The following is a 25,711-nucleotide window of genomic DNA, read 5'->3' on the forward strand; positions in this document are numbered from 1 at the left end:
GAGACGGATCATTGTCCGCCCATAACCTATGGAACTCCTTGACAAAGGGCAGGACAAGACCAGGCTCATCAGTGACGACGATGTTCTCCGCGTTGCACTGCACCGCTGCCAGCGTCCAGTTGAGGGAGCCTGTGATGAGGCGCTGGCCGTCCACCAGGGCGAACTTGTGATGCATGTGAACATAGCCGCCTACGTTGCGCACGCAGATCCCTGTGAAGGAGGAGGGAGGGAGGGAGGGAGGGAGGGAGGGTGAGGAATGACAGAATTTCAATGTATTATCGATAAACTTCTCTGCTCTGGAAACATACAGGTAGAACAAAGTTGGAAAAAGAAAGTGAAATGGTAATATTGATCTTACTACATAGAACTAATTTGACTGAGACTCTACATCCAGGCGCAAGGGCGTAGGTTTGGTCTCAACATTGGTAGGGACGATATAACAGCATAACCTGCATGTGCACTTTTTGATGGGGACGGGACATTAATAACTAAGACCAAACAGATTGAGTGAATGGAGGTGAGGGCTACATTTCTCACGAATACGAACCCAATTAATCGATAGGCTAAAAGATCAATGCAAAATAAATCTGTACTGACTTATATTAACTTTCATATGTATTAGTTCAAGTGATACATCGTTCGATTCAAGCTTTTGTTCTCAAAAAATACTAAAGAAACATTTTAAAAACTTCCAGAAAAAATGTCTGGATTTTTTTTTTGTTTAGCAAATTTAAATTGCAATATTTGAACAGAATTTAAATTATATCAACATACACAGTAATCTCCTAATCCAGGAATGCAAAAAAATAAACAATTGTCTAAAGACCACTCAACAATGTCTAAATAAAGAAATTAAATTGAAAAAATGTCCTAGTTAGGGAATACCAAAAATAAATAAAAATTGAACCTTCCTTCAGGTAAAACACAACTGTTTTCGTCCAACATCAACACAACCAAACACAACAAAAACTGAAAGCTCCTTTGGGCTGCTTTAAGACCACATAAATAAAATAAAAATGAAAATTGGGGAGATGGGGTAAACCTCTGTTTACTACGTTTCTCACAGTTTAATTAACGTTAACAGTAGAAAACATACTGAAGGACACTTCTCTAAGCAGCTTCCTACTCGAGTTCTGCAGGTTAGCAAATTCATACAGTTTAATGTTATACTAACTCCGCTACAGGTCGGACTTTAGGTAGCAAAATTAGTGGTGTGTTCCCCACCTCCACAACATTAATGTATTTTTACATTACTTACAGTGGTTGCTGCTGCTGCTGGCCGAAAAAAAAAAAAAATCTAATATTCCTCGTCTTCGAAGGGAGCGAAGAGGCGGCATGTTGTCAACAGGTTGTATTTCTGTCTGGGCTGTGAGTGCGTATGCGTGTATGTATGTTGGGTCATGTCATCGGCCAATCAAATGTGTGTTTGGGGGGGGGGTGGACTGGCACATTCAGCAAGTGAAATGGGGTAAATGTCAGCTTCATCATAATGAAAGTATTCACTTAATAATGGTAAAGTCAATTCTATCCATACAACATATGGAAAGACGATCTAAATTACCTATATAACTGAAGTAATTATATAATGCAAGTAAAGTTGCTTAAAAGTTGGTGGGGACAATTTGAGCATCTTGAAAAGTTGGTAGTGTCATGTCCCTACCGTCCCTATGCAAATCTACGCCCTTGTCCAGGAATGCAAAGGTATTATTTCATGCACATTTGAATAAACTTGTACTTTCTTAACATTATTTTATACTTGCATTTTTCCACAAAGGAAGTTGCACCTTGCGTCCCAAGCACAGGGGCTTCTAAAGCCACGAGTTTAGTAGACATAAAATCAGGATGTCACTCACTATTTATTTTTCAGTCACACCCAGAGGTGGGTATGAAGTAGGGCTGAATGATATTAGGGAAAAAATGACATTGCGACTTTTTGGGGGTTTGCGATATTTAAACTACAAGAATTTTCACCAGATGACTTTGATGGCTGTTTGGGAAGACTTTGGTGGATCACTATGTCCACATTGTATGCATAAGTGATGTCCTGATCCGATCAAATGATCGGAAATCGGGTGAAAAGGATCACGTTTTTAATTTTAAAAATATATTCATGTTTTTCTGCTTGTGCAGCTTCTCTCCTGCCCTCCTGCTAAGCATTGCGACCAAACTTTTTCTTGGTCACCAGTGCAGCAGGTGTTTGGTCCTCAAATTTGACAGGTTTGTAGCTTTAATCTGGCCAGAGACGCCTCGTAGCTGTACTTTCAAAGGCACAAATGTGTTAATCATCGTCAAGCTTGGTACACAGTCTGTAATGTGCTGTGGCAACTCATTCATTGTGTAAGTGAGAGGCTGTTCTCGGCAGTGTGAGCGTCAAAGCAAAAAACTATTTTTTTCAGCATCGGGACTCTGTATCGGCAGATTCTCAGATTCGGGTGCAAACATGTGCGAGCAGGACATCCCTAGTATTCATATAATACAGTTTAATCCAGGTTAAGGGGGTTTGTCTGTGAATGATGAAGATTGGTATATATTAAAAGGAATCCAGGAAGCCATGTTTCTGCATGATTGCTGCTTTATGAAGAAAAAAAAGTTTTCATGAAAAAAAAAAATATATATATAGATATACATATTTAATTCGCACATCTTGTGATGGGACTATTGGGCATGCACACATTGCGCTGTTCAAACGATACATTGTGCAGGCCTAGTAAGAACGCATTAAATTGACTCAGTTACATTTACTTGAGTAACTTTTGGAGAAAAATGTACTTCTACGTGTAGTTTTACCACACCATAATTTTTACTTTTGCTTGAATAGATTTGTGAAGAAGAAACGTTACTCTTACTCTGCTACTTTGGGCTACACTAGAATTGTTACGCTTTTCCTCTTTGTTTTAGATTTTATTTTTGCCAGAGATATCCACAGTCGCTCTAACAATTCCACCAATGAGACATCGCAAAAATAATCACATGACTCCTCTATATCAATCACATGTAACAATACAGTCAAATGACCACACACAGGCTTGCAGTTGGAAGTCTTATGATCACACTGGCTTGTTCACTCACATGGCATCTTTCAAGTGCTAGGGGAAAAAAATTCACATATAATGCTGCTGTCAATATTACTCGAAAATGTGGATTTTAACCTCTCCCCCACCAATAGGTCAAGTAAAACTGAAGATATGATCGTTTTAATTTCATGGTAGCAAACATTTTCTCCACTAGGCAAGGCAAATGTATTTATATAGCACAATTCAACACAAGGCAATTCAAAGTGCTTTACGTCGCACGAAGATCATAAAAATGACACTAAATCAATAGAACGTAAAAATAAAGACAATCGAAACAGGAAATAAAATTATACATAAAAATCATATTTAATCACAAATAGAATAATAAAAAAAAAACTACTACTACTGCTAATAATTATACTATTAATAATATAGACACAGTTATGGATATGTTGTGCTAAATAAAAGCACTTTTAGCCCTGATTTAAAGGAGCTAACAGTCTGAGCATACTTCAGACCTACAGGTAACTTGTTCCGGAGGTGAAAAGCATAATAACTAAATGCTGCCTCACCCTGCTTGGTTTTTGTTCTTGGAACATACAGGAGACCGGTTCCAGACGACCTTAGGGGTCTAGATGTTTAATAGGAATCTAACAAATCAAGCATGTATTTTGGTCCAAGGCCATTAAGTGTTTTGTAGACGAGCAGTAGTATTTTATAGTCTCTCCTTCGACTCACAGGAAGCCAGTGTAACGATTTCAAAACCGGTGTAATGTGGTCCAGTTTCCTTGTATTTTGTGTGCAGCATTCTATACTAGCTGCAGCTTCCTGACCGATTTTTTATCAAGACCTGTAAATCTACCATTGCAATAGTCGAATCTACTGAAAATGAATGCATGCATAAGTTTTTCCATGTCTTGTTGAGTCAGAAGCCCCTTAATTATGGCTATATTTTTTAGGTGGTAATAAGCAGATTTAGTGACGGATTTTAAATGGCTATCAAATTTTAGGTCTGAGTCAATAATTGGGCTAAGATTACTGACTTGATTTGTAGCTGTAAGTGACATTGTGCTAAGGTGCCTGCTTATCTTTGACCATTCCTTTTTTGGCCCAAAAATGATCACTAGAGGGCACTCCTTTTCTTTGGACGGGTGATTATTCATTTTTGTAGATTTTTCAAGTCGGAATTTGTTGATCTTTTTTTTTTCTTTTTCGGCCTAATATGTATCATGGACAGTATAATAACAGTACAGATGAAATACTAGATGAAATGCTGAGAAAAAAATATACCATTTTTCATTGTAAGAAGCTACTCGCTCCCTGAGTATTCTTTTTACTGATTACTATTTTACATGTACTTGAGTAAATTTTTTTGATGACTACTTTTACTTGAGTAATATTTTGAAGTAACACTACACTTAGGTGAGCAAAATTTTTGGTCTCACCTTTGTGAGACATTCTATGAATTGCCAGTACATGTTGGATTCATTCACATGGAGAGCTACTGTAACACTAGTGTTATGGTTAATTTGTGACTGAGTACTGCCTCTTGCAAAATATACTGGTATTAGTAGACAAGATGATTACACAAGCCATATAGTGCTCAACATCTACATGAAAATGTAAAATAGAACCTCTGCCCCCCCCCTCCAAAAAAAAAAAAAAAAAAATCACAGGAGTGCATTGGGGGAAAAGCAATCAGGTAAAATGCTGGCTCGCAGGGCGCCTCCAGCAAGTCTGGCTCTATTGCAAGGCGGTACGTGTGGCTGGCTCACTTGTCTGGCCTAAGAGAAACTGAAATACAACTATTTATCACACTGGATGAAGGCCAACCGCAGCTCTGCTCAGATCAGGCTGATTCAGTAAAGGGCGACCATGTGCGTGGAATGGATTTATGTAGTGTCATTGGGATTATACTGCATTTTCTGTAGTGTACATTGGCAAGTGACTATTATATATAGGCTGTGTGAATGATTGTTTTGTATGCTCATGAATGTTTCTGAAATGTGTTTATTTCAACTCTTCTCTTCACCTCACTAGTTTATTGACTTTCTGTGTGATCTATTAAAATTTTAGAGTAACATTGAATACAGCATCAGACTCATGTCTAAACAAACTGCCACATTACAAGTCCCTTAAAATATCCACTCTCCTTCATACCTTGGGAAAATGTCATCTGCTGCTGTAGAAATAATACACATCTATATTTTCACCCATTGAATCATAAGGGCTGTAACAATACAAAAACACACGTTACGATACGTATCACGATCCTTGACCCATGAGCCGATATACAGAATGAGTTTTTTTTTTCTTTTTATGAGAAAGATTTTATTCAAATTAAATTTTTACTAAAATTTTATGGAAGAAATCACCTGAGAATTGAACACAAATATGCAAAATAAAAAAAAAAAAAAAAAAAATATATATATATATATATATATATATATATATATAACCACCAAAAATTATTAGTAACATAACACTTTGGAGTCTCTTCAGTAGAGGAAGTGGAGATTCACCTGGGAGCAAATTACTACTTCAGGCCAGATTTAGAAAAATAGTAATGAAAATGTCAAGAAATATGCTTGACATATTATAACAACATGGTCAGCCATTTTACATATAAAGACTTATGCAATGAACTAATGCCTAAATACTGTGGGGTGTAAAACTATTCAATAGAAACCTGTGATAATCATAACACATTGAGTAATGTGACATAAGCAATAGATAATGTTAGAAATATCAGAGAATTTTACACAATCATTTGCATGGATGTAACGACAAACTGCTTTTATGATATACACAATTAACACATGTTATGAAGATTGACCGAGTAGTTTTGATAATTTCATTTCTAACCTGAGAAATATACCAAAGCGACAGAGAACAACTGTAGATGTGCACAGAGGATTTTCAATTTCAGGCTCACCTGGATCAGCCTTCTTTCTCATTACTGCCTTGACGTAATGTTGGCGTGTGTCATCGACTCACTAAACACTGTATGCGCATGAGCCAAAGTGGGCAGTGCGCATTACATGAAACAAGGCGGTGTGTTTAATGAAGGCAAAACTTTACACAAGCGATTGAGGGAAAGAAATATTGAGGTTCCCGGAGGAAATTGGCAAGCGGTATCTGGCATTTGTCATCGAAAATAAGTTGCATGGCCAATAAAATCCATCCCTTCTCGGTGAAACCACGTGGCTGCCATTTCATTTAGCGTCGAGCGTAACCCCTAAGAGACGAAACTGAGAGTGTTACTACCCGAACAACTGTCACGCTCTGCCTGTAAGAGCAGTTGCAAGTTTCCAACTCGAAAACATTTGGTTTGAACTGGGCTTGAAGGTGTGTCACGATTCTATTGTCTCACACCACGAGACAGAATCATGACTCTAAGTTTCGCAATTTTTGGGTTCGATACACATATCGTTACAAGCTTATGAATCATTTTAAACTACATCAGTGATTGACAACCTGGGTGCCTTGGCACTCTTGTGCGCCCTAAAGAGCCTATGGGGTCAAGACTGGTATATTTCTATTACCAGGCTGAAGGCCTGTGAAGTTTCTGTTCATGTTGTTGTTGGTGGTGGGGGTGCCTACATGATAGTTTTTAAAATGTATTCCTCCGTTATTCATTGACGGTTCACAATGAAATTTGATCAGTAGGGTATATTCATGGGATGTTGGGTTTTTTGCATCGAATCTCTGAGCCTGAATTTTATTTTTTGCATCAAGGCTGATTAATTAATTGCGGCCCTATTGTTAGCTGTCGGTTAGGTGTTAGCCAGGAAAGTGTATGCACACTCTTCGTCACAGTCTTCAGCCTGTAAAGCCTCCTTTTTTTAACTTGATTACTTTTGTACTGTAAAGAAGAAGCTCCCCCAATCTCGTTGTACATTTGTATAATGACAAAAAAGCCATTCTTCTTCTAACAAAAAAAAAAAAAAGTCATTGTGAGTAGCTTTGCATGCACCAAAACCTAACCATTTCCAATGGCAAGTAAATTCATTGCGAGGTTCATTTCAACTGTAGGGTCAGTGCTATGGCTCGGGTTACGGTTATAGCTGATTAGGGTTACAGCAAGCGTTCAGGTTTTGGCCAGGATTAGGGTTTCAGAAAGGAACTGTGTTGGGATTAGGTGATGCCAAGTACATCCATGCCATTGACTTCCATCAACAGGAAGTGACCCTGAAATGCCCAAAAATTCTACAGGAAATGATCAATTATTAATAGGAAGTGACTGTGAAATGCACAAAAATCAACAGGAAGTGCCTCAAGAACTAGTACTGTGCAAATGGCCTAAATTTGATAGCTGGACCCCTCCCCGACTCCTCCTAAAATCAATATTTGACGTTTCAATATTTATCCAATTAAAGTTAAAAACATAAATAAGACTGAATATGACCAAATTGGTCGATAATAAATACAATATTTGAGTTCATATAGGTAACAAATGACTCGGCTGAGCCATCAACGCACCTATAATTTTTTAGTTTTTGCGTTACAAAAAAATTACGGTAATAACAATAAGAGAAATTTTTATTTCATTTTAGTTTGCCAAAAAAAAATGACAAGAATGAATGACACTTTGATTCTTGAATATATAAGCCCAAAAATGCATTGATGGTTAGTGTTGTATGTGCTTGTGCAACTGATTCAGCTTTTTAAGGATCAAAGGACAGTGCAGGACAAAGACAAGACACAATGGCTGGATTAAAGTGCTTAACATCGCAAACACACACTCACAAATACTTGACCTAATGAAATCTTCTGCCCACATTGCCAATTTCTTCCTTAATCCTTGCTTAACAATACATAGCATCGGCAATTTAGTAAATGCAGAAAGCCAAAAGTGAAAGAGCGATAGCGAGAGGAAGACAGAGCACACAAAACCTTTCATAGTGTAAGCATTCATTAAGTTAGACAGCTGCTGTCATCCCTCCATTCACTACTGAGAAAACACTGAAGGGAGATGTCTTGGCATTAGTGCCACTAGTCCAAGAACAGCGTTAGCACATTTCATTTAGAAGCACCTGAGTCATGTTTCGGGTAGAGTACGCCAATACCACCACAAAAAGCCCCCAGAGTGCTTGATTTTCCTCAATTTTTTTTCAACAGTGCTACCTCCAAATTCTAACATCCCAAAAGCCCTACAGGTTGGAATTCAAGACATTATCACGAACAATGTTGAGCAAATTACTTTGAAATAGTAATTAGTTACAGTTAGTTATTACTTTTATATGCATGTTTTTTTTTTCTTTTTTTAATGGCAATAAAACTGGTCTTTTTTCTCAATCTGAAAGATAAAAATCAGGTACAATAATAGAGTAAAAAATTAAACATTGTTTAGATATAGGTTACAATTTTTTTATTTAAAAAAGACAAAACATTTTTGAGCCCACTGAAGTGGGGTGAAGGAGTTTCTCTGGCTTCTCATCATGCAAGGTGTTCACTCTACTTGGCATCACAGGCACAGAGAAGAGGAAAGCCATCAAGCCCACCATGGAGACAGCAAAAAGAGCCTTGAGATGGTTCACCTGAAGGTATGATGTTGAAAGACCCGAAACCCGAAACTGAAGAAGTGTCCCAGTCCATCCTTGGATGTATCTCAATTATTATTGTGCACTCATTGTCAAGGTATTTTTTGAATGTTTTTGATGCCAGTTGACACATTCGCTCTCATTGGGATTTTCAACACGGGGGCTTTGAATGAATCCGAATCAGCAGTGGTTAACAGGAGCATGTTTTGTACTGCATAACTTGCAACAAGTGTATTGAGCTCTGTGCTAGTTACATGCTGCTGGATAAAAATTAGTTTGGCTTGTTTGAGTGATGTTGGAGCATCGCCTCTACCAACGGAGAACACGATAGTAGCAAAAGCTGTGCAATGAGTGCAGTTGAAGGTGCTTCAGTAGGTTTAAATTGTTCGACACGAACTTTTATCGCAATTAAATTGTAATTGTGTCTATTTCGGCCTGCTTTCGGAGCTGCCGCTTACCATCACTCATTGTTATGAATTTGGCCGTATGAAGCATGGGAAACGTGAATTTAGCATCCACCCATTTGGCTCTTCAGCCAATCAGCACGCGTGTGACCAGTCAGCGGTCTCATTTTCTAACAAAGTGAGAGAGGTAACGGGCCACATTTCTTTTTTTGTGACTATAATGGCATTGCAATTATATCAACAGTAATTAGATGATTCAACGACGTACCGCACGCAGGCTATTTTTAGACCGTGACGTCGCATCGTAAAGCGGAAGTAAAGCGGAAGTGGGACATTATAGACCCGCCCTCGCATAGACCCAACGTAATTAGTGCTACTTTTCTCCGGTAAGCTTTCAAAAACGAACGTGCCGATCACGCATTGCTTTTTTGGAACTTTTAGAAACGACTCTAGACATTACGACACATGAAGGATGTTTTCTTCATACGTTTCCGGAAACCAAAAACTCGGGAGGAAAAAATGTGAAGACCGAATCAACTTGCGCGGACTTTAACAATCCATTCACGTTTCATATGCAGTAAACATTAGGTTGGGTTTGCATGGTCTTTCAGAGGACAAAGAGGTAAGCCAATTTTATATTTTTAACTTATTTTTTTAGCGTAACGTTGTGCCGTACTGCCTCTGTCTGACAATGAAAAGAATTACAATGGTATCTGACTGCCACTGTTACCGTTTATATATATATATATATACATATACATACATATATATAAAACAACTTTAGTAAGGGGGAAGTGTAAATAAATTATAGGATTAAGATGTGTTATCAATGAAAAAATTAAAAGTGTTCGTTGGCTGTCACTGAGTAGCATTTGCGATCGCTACACAAAGCTAACTAAATTACCCCCAAGAACGGTAAGAGACATAGGACAACCAGGGTATATATAAGAAAGACAGGGCTGATGGTAAAGGATAGCTTGTTGAAACAGGAGAATGTCATTGTCAGTCGCGTCGATAAAAAAGCTAAAGCTAAGCTTAGGTCGGCTCGTTTTTTTCGTCTTTTTCAGCCTTCGACACTAAAGCCATCTCTTTAACTGAACATTTTTATGTTCTTCCACATCTTTGCCAGTCAATTTGGCACCAGGCACATCATTTTCGGAGAGAATTGGTAGGATTAGCTCTGTAAACATCTCCTTCGTACACGATTTCCATTCATTTCCTATTAGGGACAAACGGTGGCTTGTCCCTATTTAGCAACAATAGCTAATGTCATCAATATTAATGAGCAGAAGTGACGTGTTGCTTACGGTACGCCATTACTGACTAAGGAATTGTTTTATTAACTCCGTAATACTGTAACTCACTTACTCCCAACACATGAATGAACTGATGCGAGACGAACGCCAATGCCACCAGACATTTAAAGATGAATTCAATATAACTTGCATTCAGATTTTTTAAAACTACTAGTAAAAAAACAAAAACAAAAAACAAAAACAAAAAAAACAATAAACCCAAAGTTCTTGACCAGATTGTATGGTTGTAGTTTATATGTCATTGTGCTTCCTTTTACTTTGACCGCAGATGTGCACACCAATCCAATTTCCTTTCATACAACATTTTGGGAGTCACATTGTTATGCATTTAATGCAAAACCTAAACAAGTAAATGGCTCCCCAAAGTTCTATTCAGATCGGCTGATAATCGGTTCATGCCTAACAGCTTGTGTTCCACCTTAGAAGTTCGTGTGTACATTCAATAACTTCAGGGGCTTCTTTGTGTTTGCACCTCATTGTCAATGTGACATTACACAGCACAATAATGGGTTTGGTTCACCTGAGAAATGTTTAGCCTTACATTTAATAGTTTACACAGATATCGATCCCATCATTATTTGTTTGCATGGCTATAGTACACGCAGAGCTGTACAGTGCAAGTGTTTTGCTTGCATTTGCGCCAAAAATAATTGGTCAGAAAAAAAGAATGGGAGAACGAGAGCAAGCACAAATTTTACCTCTTTAATTTACGTTTTGTAGGAAGAAAATGCAAGAGATTGGGAGACGTGTTGATCACCTTGTTTTTAGCTTACAATAAATCATTAGTTATTTTAAAGCTGACAATTCTTACAGGTTCTGTATAACTCCAGTAGGGTTGATGACTGGCGGCGTTGCCAATAAAACGCAAGCATAAACATAAACAACTGAGGTAAGATTCAACTGCGCCTCGTCATTTGAAGCATATGAAACAGCGGGATTTCAATCGCGGTACAGGGGCAATGAAGAAAATTGAGTGGAATTTTAATAAGATTTTAACCAAGAAAGGAGAGGAAATGGGCAAGAGAAATGCGGCAGGAGAGACTAATTCAGCAAGAAATGCTTTCTGGGTGTGATAGTATTGAGTCCGAAGATATATCGACAGCCAGCGTTAGCAGCAACACTGCTAGCAAGATATACAAATTTCAATCAGATTGGCTCAAACTCTTCTCTTGACGAACGCTGGAAGACAATCTTATGTTGTGTAAATATTGGTCAGAAAGCAAAGGCCAGAAGCAAACTACGGTAAAGCCAGCGGACATTCGTGTTCCCGTGGTCAAATGAGCGGACCCTAAAATTAGCGCACCCACGTAATCCAAGCATTACGGTAAATGCAGTCCGATCGAGCGGCAAGGCAGTTGACTTCAGTGTGCTTGCATTGTTCCTAACTATTAAAAAACACTCTCAACATTCTAATGTATAACACTACCATTGTCATCATTTAAAAAGGAAAAAAAAGTCGCTTTATCTTTAAAACTACTGCATCTACGAGTACATGTGCGATACGTGCACTGTCACGTCAGTACAATATTATTTGATTCCCCTTAGCAACGGGTCGTTTTAGTAGATGGTAGGTTACAGACTTACAGTTCTCATTTTTGTGGAACTGTAAATCCGCAAATCTGAAAAAGTACTGGCCAAGGTTGGTAAATCTTACTAGTGGACCTCTCTGACTACTCCCATACACAAAACTATGCATTTTTACTGTACCAATATTTGGGAGAAAGGATTAAAAGTCATGCATGTGAACTTTAATCAAGTTAAGGTTCTCATTTTTGTGGTACTGTAAATCCACAATTTTGAATAGGTTCTGGCCAAGGTTGGTGAATAATAGTACATAGACTACAAGATACTTGACAGGTCACATTACGTATTCTCTGCGCCCCGCCGGCCCGTAGGGGGCTGTGTGAGTCAGCTTCATTTATTAGAAGTTGGTGGGAATTACTCTCACACATGCTTTTGAACACAAAGCCAGAATTACATTGAAAAAGTACGAAATCTGGACCGCATGCTAACAACAAGGATTGTCTCAGGAGTGATTTGTTCGAGGATTCAAGTTAATTATTATATTTTTCGTACAATGCATGCATTTTGAAACGTCGTGAAAAAAAAATCAATGGGAGCCGCCACGGCATTGGCGTCATTCTTCGACAAATTCATGTAAAATAACTGCCAACTGCCCGGTTTTTGCTTTTAACCAAGAATCTAGACTGTTTTACGTCCATATCTATAAAGAATTCAGTGATTTAAGCATTTATTCACAATATTTTGAACGGAAAAAGCCATTGTGGCAGCCCCCTTATCATTACAAAGCTAACAGACTGGCATCATTTTTCGACAGATTTAAGTAAATTCAACCTATATTTATATAAAAACAATTATTAATTGGGATTTTATAAAGGAACGACTTTGAATTTTTTGATGCTGCTGCTCATGGAGACTCATATATGGCTAAGGTAGGTGCCTGTTTTGGTTTTAGGTCGGTTTTTGAAAGTTTTGAAAATAGGCCCCTTATGGATCAGCCTCGTTTCCCGTGTTCTGTCAAGTATTATGAAGTCTATGATAAGTAGTAGACCTGATGGTGCTGCCTATTTCAGTTGCCCAATGTTAAAGGGGCTTCCCTGAACAGAATAGGTTTAAGAGCTCCAAAAGAAGCAGCCTGGCACTATCTACGACAGAGGACCTAATGAGGAACACTCTGGAGGGGCCAAGTCTAGAGCAGTTTGACCCAACTGCTGCCATAGATCAGTGGATAAATTCAGCCAAGAGTGCTTAGCGACTTGACTAGAAGAAATGGACAACGTTTTTTGTCTTTAGATACCAATATATTGCATGTATGTGTACATTAATTTATGTTCATCATAAAATTGCACTATAATATATAATAAAAGAAAAAAAAAAAGAAAAACTCCTGATTTTTTTCTGTGCTCTTATTTTTTTAATTTGCAAGCACCTGTCCTACTGATGGAAAAAGCTTAGCGTACACCCTGACACGGTGGAATCACATGGTTCTTTAATTTAAAGCTAGACAGACATTGATGCCGCTGCAGCCTGCAGGTTTTATTAAAAAAAATAAAAAAAACTTTGAAACTTTCCTAAGTTACTTCGTTTAGCTGGATAAATATGCATTTCTTCATAACATTTCTACATAATGGTATAAACTGTAATTCATAATACCAAAATTATTATTAAAATTAAACAACTGAGGTACACGCAGAAAGACCCCTGTTGGGAGTTCGCTTACCCGCATTGCGGAGGGCACCCACCTGGGAGCCGCTGATGACAGAGTATGTCTTGTCTACAAGGACTCTGACGGTTACCTTTCTTCTGTACAGGTACACAACAGCCCTGCTCAGTTCCATGTTGGAAAAAGAAAACAAACACAAGTCCAGAGAGGAGGAAGCTGACAGGAGGAAGCCGAGAAGACGAGTGAAGGATGTCTCGACACCATGAGGCAGAGGGCAGCCACAGGAGCTGGAAGTACAGAAAAAACAACTGTTCCTAGTACATGATCTTCAGTTCAAAGTTATTTTGTCTAGACAATCCTCAGTTCATCTGTATGTACATGGGCTTCAATTCATAGCTATTATGTCTAATGATCTTAAGTTGATATTCAATCGTCTAGGAGTACATACAGTAAAAAGTAAAGACGCACGATAATATCGGTTACCGATAATTATTGGCCGATAATGGCAATTATGACGTCACACAGATAATCCAGATAAAAAAAAAAATTAAAAAATTAAACCGATAATTCAATCCGATAATTATATACTTGATTTAGCCTCCAAATGTTTGCAACTGAAGGAGTTGTCCAATTCAGCACCACCAACTCCTAAACCCCTCCCCTCTCTGAAGCCCCTGAGGGAGGAGGGGTTGAGGAGGCGGAGTTACACAACAGAAGCAGTTGGAGATCATGGCGGCTGTTACCAGCGTGGCTGGGTTTGTGTGTGTGGGAAAAAAAATTACACTCTCACCATCTGTAAAACATGCACTGCAGAAGTTCCACGAGGCGGAAAAAACCTTCCTCATTCAGCCCAAAATGGGTGGTAAACTCCAGCTAAGACTAAACACCGGCACGCGACCGATAGTCCAGTGTTTTTCAACCTTTTTTGACTCAAGGCATGTTTTTACATTGGAAAAAATCTTGCGGCACACCACAAACTAAAAATGTTCCAAAATTATATTCTGTACAGTATAATTAATTACAAAATAATTTCTCAATATGTATACTTACTCAGTGTGAAACTTGAGCCTGTTTAGATGAACAGAGTCGATATCCTTATTCTTCAACCGCTCTCAGTCTGTTTTTATTATTATTATTATTATTTTTTATAGCAGTTAGGCTTGAAAAAGCTCAGAATTATCAGAAAGGGGGACTTGAGCAATGTCTTTAACCACACCAGGGCCGAGCATCTCGCAGACAATGGCTTTGCAGGCAGGTAGTATTAAATGTCTCTGTCACGGTGTGGGACTTTTTGGATTTAGCAACAAGGTAACTGGCTTTGAGAACTTTCTCATTTACCTTTGTAGTTTTTATTAAAAAGTTGCCTGTTTCTCTGTGTTTTCACAAAGGCAAACTAAGTAGTCCATCAACTTGTTTTGAAGTGACAGGTATGTGTTTCGTTTGGAGATTACGTTTAAACTTGCGTGGCACCATGCTGCTGTTTTTGGATTGCTGCTCGTGTCACGTTCAAGAACTGCTTGGATTTCTAGCCATTAACCACCTTGCTGTTCTCAACAATGTGTTGGAATAAAACACGGGGAGGATTGACGGTTGTCACATATGGATATAATAGAAAGGACACTTTGGAGTACATCGACACATGACGAGTCTAACCAAATGATGTGCAGGAGACGTGCTGGGGTCCACATTGTCGTGGACAGAAAGGTCGTTGATGGGTAGAATTTCGAGCAGTTTTTGAACACGACACGAGCAATACTCTGCTCATCTGCACACGACCGAGAACTCTCGAACTTTATACCTACTCCTTCCTTCCTTCTACTGCAACTCCGCCCGACGACGTGAAAAAAAAAAAAAACCCAATACTGTAATAGCCCTAAATGGGGAAATAGAAAGGAGAGGAGTCACTGATGTCTTTCCCACTTTATTGTGGCAACAATGGAAAATAATAAACAAAATAACAGCGGCATCCGTGAAATGTGACCGCGAACTTGGCTCTGACGCCGTTCTCCCTGAGACTCCCTCCCTCCTTGCTTGCTTCCCGCTACGTCACCACTCTGCAGTCTGATGGGCCCTTCAAGGGCCTGTACACAGTTACGGACATTCCAAATTTGTATATTATATAATGTATATAAATGCGACATTAGATAATTTCTCGCGGCACACCTGGCGATCTCTCGCGGCGCGCTACTGTGCCGTGGCACACTGGTTGAAAAACACTTAGTTAACAGATGAATGCGCCAGATTATTCCACTTACTTGAAGTAAGTAAATATTGCCATTTGTTCCTACTAAGCCCATACATCTAAAAAAACAGATAATTTTTCACCTAAATCAAGAAAAAATTGCTTTCAAATAATGTTTTGAACCATACCTACCCTTGAATAAAGAACATTTCTGACAAACATTTTTTTTAAAGATTAGGTATAATAATTTATTGCTTAAAATAAGGCTGTTAAGCTTATCTGAGTGAAATACACTTGAAGCGCTGGAAGATATTTTCACTTATTTCCAATAGATTTAGACTTAAAACTGACTAGTTCTAAGGTGTGTTTTTTGCAGCGTAGTAATGTTATATATGGTAGGAATGCCTTACTTTCAAAGGCATTTTTGTGAAACTTAGGTATTTACTCTGTAGGTAATTGTTGCCTAAAGTTTACCATTACACAATGTCAGACAATATGTGATTATTTAGATGTACTAGGAATTTACTACTTGTTCACATTTGATGTTGAAAAAAAGAGCAATAAATGATATTTTTGCACAGTAATATTTTCTCTTGTGTAGACTTTGAAATTTTACATCAATTTTTTAATAGAATTATCGGCTTGACATTATCGGTTATCGGTTGGAACGAGGAGGAAATTATCGGTAATCGGTATCGGTTGAAAAATGTATTATAGTGCATCACTAGTAAAAAGCCCATGAACTGGAGATTTCTCACACCTGACAGTGATATTGTGCAAAAGTTATACCTTTGGAATGTTAAGAGCGCAGCAACCAAGGTTACATACATGTAAGGGGTTGTCACGCAGTACAATTCCAAGGCTCAGTTGATAAAAGATTTCTTTCTAATATTTGTCTGTTATTTTTACTCCTCAGGGTCATCATGCCAGCTGAAAAGACGTGCCACAAATGATTTTATTAAAACACAAAGGGACTTCTAAAGACAAAGCCCCTCTCACTCTTTTGCTGCAAATCGCAGCCGCTTCATTATGCTCACTCGGTGGAGTCACTCACTTGAGGGAAGCAGGTGAGAAGAAGCGTTCCACGCAGGCGACCTTGGACGGAAAGAAGAGGACCTCATTCAAAGTTTTCCGTGGTTTGAGGTGACGCAAGAGCCTCCACAGCAGTTCTACACTGAGGGTAAATGCAATTGCTCCAAGGCCGAACACCTTCACAGTCCACATCTTTGACATCCCTGCTGTGACAAAACAATGCTCACATGATCTCTGAAAATGGCCTCCACATGGATACCCACAATGCTTCAAATATGCACAGTTTGTTGTCCAATTGAATGAATACTGAAACCATAAACACCTATATGTCTGTTCAGGAAAAAGTGTGTCACTCTTAAATTGCTTTTACTTCTAATAAGGGCTGCAGCTATTGATTATTTTAGTAGTCGATTACTCGCTGAACTACTTAGTTCGAATAATCGAGTAATCGGGTAAGGAACATGAAAAATCGAAATACCTGAGCGGAGCCTCAAACGGTATAAAAAAATACAACAAATGAGGATCGATGTACAACAAAAGAACAATCGGCAAACTTACAAAGCAAACGTCTGCTAGCTTAAATGGTATAAAGTGCTAACATTTTTTTTTTTACAATGTTCTTAACAAATGGTTCAGACATATAGTCCTACAAAAAAAACGGCTAAATATATCTATAAACTAATTTACAAATGCATTAAAAAGCATTTGCTCAAACAAAAACTTAGCTTACGTTGGTCTTAACAGGGAACAGTTCGATTCAGCCATGTGAAATGAGGCAGACCAGAGGGTAGTGTATTCACCCTAATCAATAAAACTAAATGCAAACACTTTCAAAATAAACTATTACAACGCCACTTTAATTAAATGAATATTCGAAGCAACAAAATTTAATTCGAATATTTTTTCAAATCGAATACAGTGGTACCTCTACATACGATCGCTTCGACACACGAACTTTTCGACATCCAACGTAAAATTTGACTCGCCATTTGTTTGTACATCCGACGACATGCTCGAAATACGACGACAATGGCAGCACCGCAGACGAATGCACGGCGGATTTTCTTGTGTGACAAATCAACACAGGTTTCAGAAAAGGTTGGTACAGGTGGTGAAACAAGGAAAAAGTTGACGCTTACCTTCTAAATGAAGATGCAAATGACAGAAAAATATGAGCGTGGGGTGAAATGGCTCAACAATACATCTCCACGGTCCTCCTCCGACCATCGTTCGCCAGTCTTTATAAGTTAAGCTTACAATTCTTATTGTGGTAACATCTCCAGAGAAATCGCCAGCTTTGCCACGTTTTCATCATTTCTTTCACAACTTATTCAACACAAAACGCCTGCTGTCTGCCGCAATTGACGATGTTCTCAAGAAAGCATTGAAAGCGAAAGTAAACTCTCACCCGCTCCCCTCCCTCTTTGTCACGTCAGCCCCGCGGTGCCTTCAGGTACAGAAAAAAACGTCCACCTTATTAGAACCCGTTTCGTTACACTATTACAGGAATTATTATTATTATTATATTATTAATCCGATTTTTATTTATTATTTATTTGTTTTGCTATATGTAATTGCCATTTGTAATAGTACCAGCAGTATTTTTTAAGGATTTAGTGCAGGTTTTTGGGCTGTGGAACGAATTAATGGAATTATAATGTATTCCTATGGGAAAATCCTGCTCGACATACGACCATTTCGATTTACAAACAAGGTCCTGGAACGGATTAACTTCGTATGTAGAGGTACCACTGTACTGGAGTTAATCGATTAATCGTTACAGCACTACTTCTAATGTGTCACAAAAGCGGTTTTAGCACTAGACACAGGCCAGCGGCGCAGGCCTGTTCTTTTATCTGCCATGCACTGCTCATTCATTTTTTTCTTAAAATTGTTTCCATAAACTGTATATTAACTTCATTTAACATTACCTACATGAACAATTACTGCGAACAATAAAGAGAAATCCGACAGGGATTTAAAAAAAAAAAAAAACATTTTCCAAGTGGATTTTGAGGAGGCTTTGCTAACGGTGTTTGCTTGTTCGGCTCACCTTTGCCCGTGCTTGCGCAGCTGTGTTAAGATTCAATAAAAGCAATTTTCCACTAAATACGTAGATTATGTCGATAAAGCGACGTTTTTTACTTATAATTTATAAATTCAAACTGAGCATACATACCGAACCTGTAGCTTCTGACGTCAGCACGCAGGCCTGACGACAATCTCAACACACAGCTCATCGACGTGACGGACGTGTGTACGAGCCAATGAATGGCCGTGCAGTAACTCGCTCTCGTCCAATGACTGACCAGCAAACGCCGGGTCTCGCGGAAGTTATTGACCTCTTTTTGCAACGTGGGTTTCTCCAAATATAGGTAAACATGAGCTAATTTTAACATCCTTAAGTTTATTTTAAACACCCGTATTATACGCAGATGTATGTATTTGATCTCTAATCGACAATCACGCCGCAATCGTAACTTGTGTGCCGTTTTTGAGCCGTAACTAGTTTATGTTATCCAGAAATTTTACTACAGTTTGGGGCATCCATAGTGTAATCTCAAAGTGTTTGATCTAAGAGCTCATCATTCCGATTTATCATTTGTGCTCTCCACATAACAGCGACAAAACATTTTTGAACGATGGGTCGCCGAAAGTCCAAACGAAAACCTCCTCCTAAAAAGAAGATGACCGGGGATCTGGAGACTCAGTTCACTTGCCCCTTTTGCAACCACGAAAAGTCATGTGACGTCAAAATGTAAATATTCTTTCTTTTATGTATAAAATAAAAATAAATAAATAAACGAATAAATAACTTCTCTTTCTCCCACACGACAGGGAGAGAACAAGAAATACCGGAATAATATCGTGTACTGTCTGTTTGGAGGAGTTCCAGACGCACATTACTTGTATCCTTTCCCATGCTGTTTTTATTTTAGACACAAGAATATATATTAGATCCCAAACAAAGATTTATTATGTGCATCGTAACAGAAAGAATCTAGTTTATTAAATTGAACAAAAAACAATTTTATTTTCCTAAAGTGAAATAGTGGAGAAAAATGTTTTAAAAAAATAAATAAATAAAAAAGCAAGTAATTGCAGGAAGTGGCAGCCATTTTCTCAATGCCAGTACCATTTTAACCAATCAAATATGAGTATTCTAGATTACCCGCACTTTCTTGTGATGTCATCAATACCCATTATCACATGCACCTGTACTCAACTCAATGTCTATGTGTATAACAGAAATCAGAAAATGGCTTTTTTGTGTTTCAGCATTATTTGCCTCATTATCAGAGGTCTCAAAAATTTGTTATTTGCATAGTTTAATACTATAAGTATCCGTATTTCCCATCTAGGTCTTATATGGTAGGTGTTCTTCTTCCCTTAGACTGTAGCCAGTTTGCCCACCTGCCTCACAGTTCTGAGGTTTGAATCTAGAGTCCAGCACGCATAAAATCAACAAGAAGATAAGCAATAAGCTGTAGATAATGAATGTATACATTAGGGCTGCAACTAACGATTATTTTCATAATCGATTAATCGGATAAATGTCACTTTTTTCAATTACATTCACAATTTACCACTGAAGTTGTTTTAGGCATGTTGTAAGTAACAATGAAGACAAAAAGCTTACAGCTTCCTGACTTATCTGTAGTCTACAACTGTATCGATTATCGAATTTGTTGGCAGCTAGTAATTGATTAATCTGATTAAGTAATTTATTTTAATCGATTTAGTCGATTAGTTGTTGCAGCCTTATTAAGTAGCTAGTTTAGACAGTAAGATGTCTGAAAACTGGTAAAAATGTGAATTGTTGTTTTCAAAAGTAAAAGATTTTTTGTTCATAATAAAGAAATCTGACACTATTTACAACTGAAGTTATATGTCTGTTATAATTTCAAGAATTTAAAAAAGTAAGCGAAGAAGGTCCTCAACGATTATTTGGTTCTCAAAATAGGTGTCGATTACTTTGCTAATCGATTAGTTGTCGATTAATTGATTAATTGTTGCACCTCTATTATACATCCACCACCCTAAAGTCAAGTGTGCAGCATGAATGGTTATTTATCACGTGACAGACACTTTTATTAATAAATAACTAGGACTTTGTTACCCGTCTTGTTGATAAATCAGTGGATAGTGTTTGGGGAGTCTCAGCTTTTGTGTCTGTGAAACCAGAACTGACACAAAGGTCTCACATAGCAACAAAATCTTGCTATGTTAAAAGTATACAAAATCACTTTTTCCTCATCAAGCTCTAATGAAATATCGATCAAATTGAGCTATAAGATATGTTGCACCAAACTAGCTTGCTTTGTCCAGTGAAGTCTGTCACACATATTTTGTTAGATCGATGGATTAACTCTAAATCATGGAGGTTCCAAATCTGATTGTCCACAAATTGGTGTTTGCTGGATTTCAAAAGTTGAAGAATCACTGGTCTACTATCCAGCTTTTTGAGGGTTAATGCACAGTGACAATTTGTCAAACAACACTTTTTTGCAAGATTTTTTTTTTTTTTTTTTTTTAACGACTGAGAATGTGTTTCATAAGAAAATGCACATGTGGATTGTCCTGTGATGTTTCTTATCGATAGACTGGGGACACTTCCATTAGCTTTACCACAGCGTCCATTTACTGGAAGCTTTCAGCGTAATCTTCTGGCCCCGGTGTTTAACCGCTGATTTATTGGCACATCATAACTCCCGTTTTTTTTGGTCTTCGTACCACTCCTAATTGAAGATTTGGCGCCTCTCTCCTACGTGCTCAGACAGCTGATGTAGCATTGGAGGGTATTGAAGCTATGGCATGGTCAGCGTCTGGTGGCTGGGGGGAATATGAAGTGTAGCAGCTGACCGAAAGCTGGAGTTAGATGTTTGTGTGTGAAATTGTTGTTCAAAATATTAACACCGGTCTTAAAGTCACGAGATATTAAGAAGTGTTATCATGAGAGAAAAAAATAAGCATTGGGGATAACATCAAGTTGTGTAAGAAAGCTTGTTGGAAAAAAGCCACAGTGGGCATGTTATAAGCTGATGTCAGCACTTTTGTAACCATTATCAAATTTAACACTCAAATATTATGACTTCATTCATATACAGTACATTTAGTGCAATTTAGAAAAGTTGCATTTTATAGCCTATGCATTTCCAACTTGGTGCTGGTGAAATTACAATGCTTCTTCTTTTAGTACAATGAATTTCTTCTCGTACTATTGCCATTGTTTATTCATAATGTAGTTTATATATTGTTTTTTGTTGTAGTTATAGTGCACTTGTTTTCTTGTTTATTATCAGTTTAATGTGGGCAAATTAAAGGTTTTCCTAATTAATACCTATTTAATCTTATAAATAAATCGTAATGAGTTTTTTTTAAGGTATTCTACTTTGAGACATTGTCTTGGAACTTTTCACCTATTCATATCAAATCATAATTTTGGTAAAATGAATATTTTGTTATGCCACAACTTCATTCTCGTGACTCAAATTTGCGACACAATAGTAAGACTTCATTAAATTCCTACATTTATTTATGTACTTTGCTGCTTGGAAAATTACTTTTTCCTTTAGAGTTATATCTGTTTGGATATTGAAACTTTCTAGTAAAATTAAACTGTTTTGTAAATTTGATCATCTCTAATTTCTTAAATTTGAACCTTTTTGGAAAAGTATACATTTTATTCTTATGAAATGATATTCCTGACACAACACTGGGTTGTACTCACAAAATTATGACTTATGGGGACTTGTTTTCTCTTGTAAGTTGATTTTCTAAAATTTTGGCATGCAACAATCACAACTCAAATTTTCCTAATGCTGTATGACTGTCATTGTACTGTTTGAATGACTTTTTTTTTTTTTTATCCCAAATTACAACTTTATTCTTAAAATGTAAGCTTCATTCTTAAAATGACTTAAATGTAATGACGTTTTCTGAAATGAATGATATGATTTTACATTGCTACTCTCAAAAATACTCCTCATTCTAGTGAAGCCTTTGTCTCATTGCATAATGGCAATTCGTGTAAAATTGCACTAAATCTAGGATTACAACTTCAGTTCTCAAAAATTAACTAGGCCTGACAAACGGTTAAGATTTTTAATTGAGTTAATCACAGCTTAAAAATTAATTAATTGTAATTAATCGCAATTCAAACCATCTATAAAATAAGCCATATTTTTCTGTAAATTATTGTTGGAATGGAAAAATAAGTTACAAGACGGATATATACTTTCAACATACTGTACATACAGTGGGGAGAACAAGTATTTGATACACTGCCAATGGGAAAACCCATTGGCAGTGTATCAAATACTTGTTCTCCTCACTGTAAGCACTGTATTTGTTTATTATAACAATCAACAAGATGGCATTAACATTAACATTCTGTTAAAGCGATCCATGGATAGAAAGACTTGTCGTTCTTAAAAGATAAATGTTAGTACAAGTTATAGAAATGTTATATTAAAACCCCTCTTATTGTTTTCGTTTTAGTAAAATTTGTAAAATTTTCAAACAAAAAATAAACTAGTAGCTCGCCATTGTCGATTTCAATAATTACACAATGCTCATGGTGCTGAAACCCATAAAATCAGTCCCACCCAAGCGCCAGCAGAGGGCGATAAAACACCAAAAAACACAAGTAACAAGTGGATATGACACTGTGCTGTCATTTTAATCTGTTTGAGCGGGGCATGTGCGTTAAATGTGTCAAATATTTTAACGTGATTCATTAAAAAAAATTAATTACCGCCGGTCAACGCGATAATTTTGACAGCCCTAAAATTAACAATTTTCCTTATTCTATCCAAACTTATTCGATGAACAATCTTTTTTGTGTTTTTTTTTTTTTTTTTTTTTTTTTAGTTGTATAATGTAATCTGTTTATGTTTTGTCAAATACTGTACAATGATGCATTTTGGGAAAAGCATTTATTAAGTAGTTACCACGTACCAGTGAAGTGCTTATTCATCAACCTTGTCAGTGCAACTGTCACTTTTTGCTTATTGATTTCCGAAGTTAACTTCATATACAGTATAACACAATGTCATGCAACAAAGTCGTTCTCCTTAACGCTTCCCTTTCTAGATCTGTCAGAGCCAGTAGACGTGTACAGTGATTGGATAGACGCTTGTGAATCAGCCAATCAGTAGCCCCGGAGGAAGAGAAGGAGCAAAAATATTTTTTTAGAAGATGGAAGCACTGGTATTTTCCAACCCTGTGAGTGACCATGGACAGGACGAGTCTCCACCTTCTATGGATGATGACCCACGCCCCAATTACTTTCCTTTTTGTGTGCAATGTTACCTTAAATATATCTGCTGATCATACTTTCAAATGTTGATTAGTGGGCGAAATTTCTTCTTTTATTTTAAAACAGTTTTGAATTTAATTTAATGGTGTTAACCTATTAAAAATTCCTGCAAGAATCCTATGCTGTGAGACATGGCTTTTTGTGGATCAGTGACCACTTTATTAGTTCCAATGGGAAATTCAGTTTCTCCAATATAAGAACAGCAAGCTTATGGTTAGTATGCCTGCCTTACGGGTTCAAAGCTCTGTCCCACATGAATAAAAACATTGATTCATACATACAATACATTCATCTTCCATCCTGCTTAACCTCACGAAGGTCACGGTGGTGCTGTAGCCTATCCCAGCTTACTATGGGTATGTAAGATTCAGTCCGTTTTAAATTGTACATTGCTGTGAATGGTTGTATATGCCAAGCTGCATTTCACTGGTGACCAGTCCATTGGTGCCTTTCTCCCAAAAATGTTCACTATGAAGTTGGCTTTGAATTTGATGATTGCCAAGAAACAGAAGCATTAGGAATACATTTTACAAACATGAGTTGTTTTCTTTCAATTTTAGTTGTATTTTAAGTTTAAATGTTGCACATAATGCTGTTTTAGTGCCATCAGATGCAATGAAAAATTTAATGCATCAACACGGCAGTATGTAAACCTAAAGAATCTAGCATTTTCTGTATTTTTAAAAACGTTACTTTTTTTCTAAACAAACAAACAAACAAAAAACAATATGAACCCTCAAGCCTAAGTACTTAAAATATTTTGGGTAATACAATACCTTTAACATGAATTCAATATTAACACCGAAGGGAATTATTATTAAACCCAATTTCAATCAAGTACGAACATTGTGTTAAGCATGAATAAAATAATGGTTTGCAAATCATGTTCAGCCTAAATTTAATTGAATATACTACAAAGGTGTTTAATGTGCGAACTAATAATCTTTTGTTTTTGGCAAATAATCATTACTTCGAATTTTATGGCTGCAACACGTTCCAAAAAAACGTGGGTCAGGTAGCAACAAAGAGGAATGCTCATCCACCACCTGTTTAGAACATCCCACGGGGGACAGTCTAATTAGCAACAGGTAGGTATTGTGATTGGATGTAAAATGTGCCCCAAAATTGCTCAGTCATCCACAAACAAAGATGAGGTGAAGTTCACCTCTTTGTGAACAAGTGCATAAGAAAAAACAGTTTAAAGTGCGTATGACACAAAAAAGCATGTTTATTTCATATTTCACGCGGTGTTTTATTCTGAAATGGACCACTTGGATGTGTGTGGAAGCGATCGTTTTATATATTCAATTTTTGAATCCCGCGCCATGAAAATGAGTGACTTCAGGCTCTAGTCTCGGGTTCAGGACGAATGCGAATGTGACGTCACCCGGATCAGCATTTCACAAAACAGCATTGCTTTATAGCATGCAGATAGACTCTGCATTCAGCTGATTTTGCGGATTAATTCGTTTATTTTTTGCATCACGCCAGCCAAACGACTGCAGGCTTTTGTAGCTGCACCAGGGAGAGGCGTGTGAGCCTTTTTGGGTTTCAGAAAGTTCCCGTTCACCCCGAGATCGGCCAAAAAGTGCAACAACTGTGGGACCATTGGACTTACGAGGAAGTGAGTAATCATCGTGTTTTGTATTATGTCAAATACTGGGATCATGGCACACGTTTTAACACAGAGGCGGCTTGCATTTTGTGGCTGACAT

General features: G+C 37.5%; 2 protein-coding genes across 2 annotated transcripts; one reads left to right on the forward strand and one right to left on the reverse strand.

Moving 5' to 3' along the window:
• Positions 1-85: 85 nt before the first annotated feature.
• pld6 (phospholipase D family, member 6) lies at positions 86-19,074 on the reverse strand. The gene is made up of 4 exons (XM_057843445.1): positions 18,855-19,074; positions 16,698-16,881; positions 13,541-13,748; positions 86-210 (listed from the first exon to the last, which is right to left on the reverse strand). Exons 1-4 carry the CDS (start codon positions 19,072-19,074, stop codon positions 190-192), a joined length of 633 nt encoding a protein of 210 aa, XP_057699428.1. The 3' UTR covers positions 86-189.
• LOC130920917 (transcription elongation factor 1 homolog) lies at positions 18,924-24,116 on the forward strand. The gene is made up of 4 exons (XM_057844462.1): positions 18,924-19,050; positions 19,298-19,433; positions 19,514-19,584; positions 23,771-24,116. Exons 2-4 carry the CDS (start codon positions 19,318-19,320, stop codon positions 23,833-23,835), a joined length of 252 nt encoding a protein of 83 aa, XP_057700445.1. The 5' UTR covers positions 18,924-19,050; positions 19,298-19,317; the 3' UTR covers positions 23,836-24,116.
• Positions 24,117-25,711: the final 1,595 nt, after the last annotated feature.

The sequence above is a fragment of the Corythoichthys intestinalis genome, chromosome 8, assembly GCF_030265065.1.
Source record: "Corythoichthys intestinalis isolate RoL2023-P3 chromosome 8, ASM3026506v1, whole genome shotgun sequence".
Taxonomy (NCBI): Eukaryota; Metazoa; Chordata; class Actinopteri; order Syngnathiformes; family Syngnathidae; genus Corythoichthys; species Corythoichthys intestinalis.

Bases quoted from the DNA above. Each gene is read 5' to 3' on its own strand.
- pld6 (XM_057843445.1), bottom strand. From the start codon at position 19,074: ATGTTAAAATTAGCTCATGTTTACCTATATTTGGAGAAACCCACGTTG. The intron at 16,882-18,854 runs GTATGTATGCTC...GTTTTGTCACAG, and splicing joins CGTCAGAAGCTACAGGTTCG to CAGGGATGTCAAAGATGTGG. The intron at 211-13,540 runs GTGGGTGCCCTC...CCTCCTTCACAG, and splicing joins CTGTCATCAGCGGCTCCCAG to GGATCTGCGTGCGCAACGTA.
- LOC130920917 (XM_057844462.1), top strand. From the start codon at position 19,318: ATGGGTCGCCGAAAGTCCAAACGAAAACCTCCTCCTAAAAAGAAGATG. The intron at 19,434-19,513 runs GTAAATATTCTT...CCCACACGACAG, and splicing joins AAGTCATGTGACGTCAAAAT to GGAGAGAACAAGAAATACCG. The intron at 19,585-23,770 runs GTATCCTTTCCC...TTCCCTTTCTAG, and splicing joins GTTCCAGACGCACATTACTT to ATCTGTCAGAGCCAGTAGAC.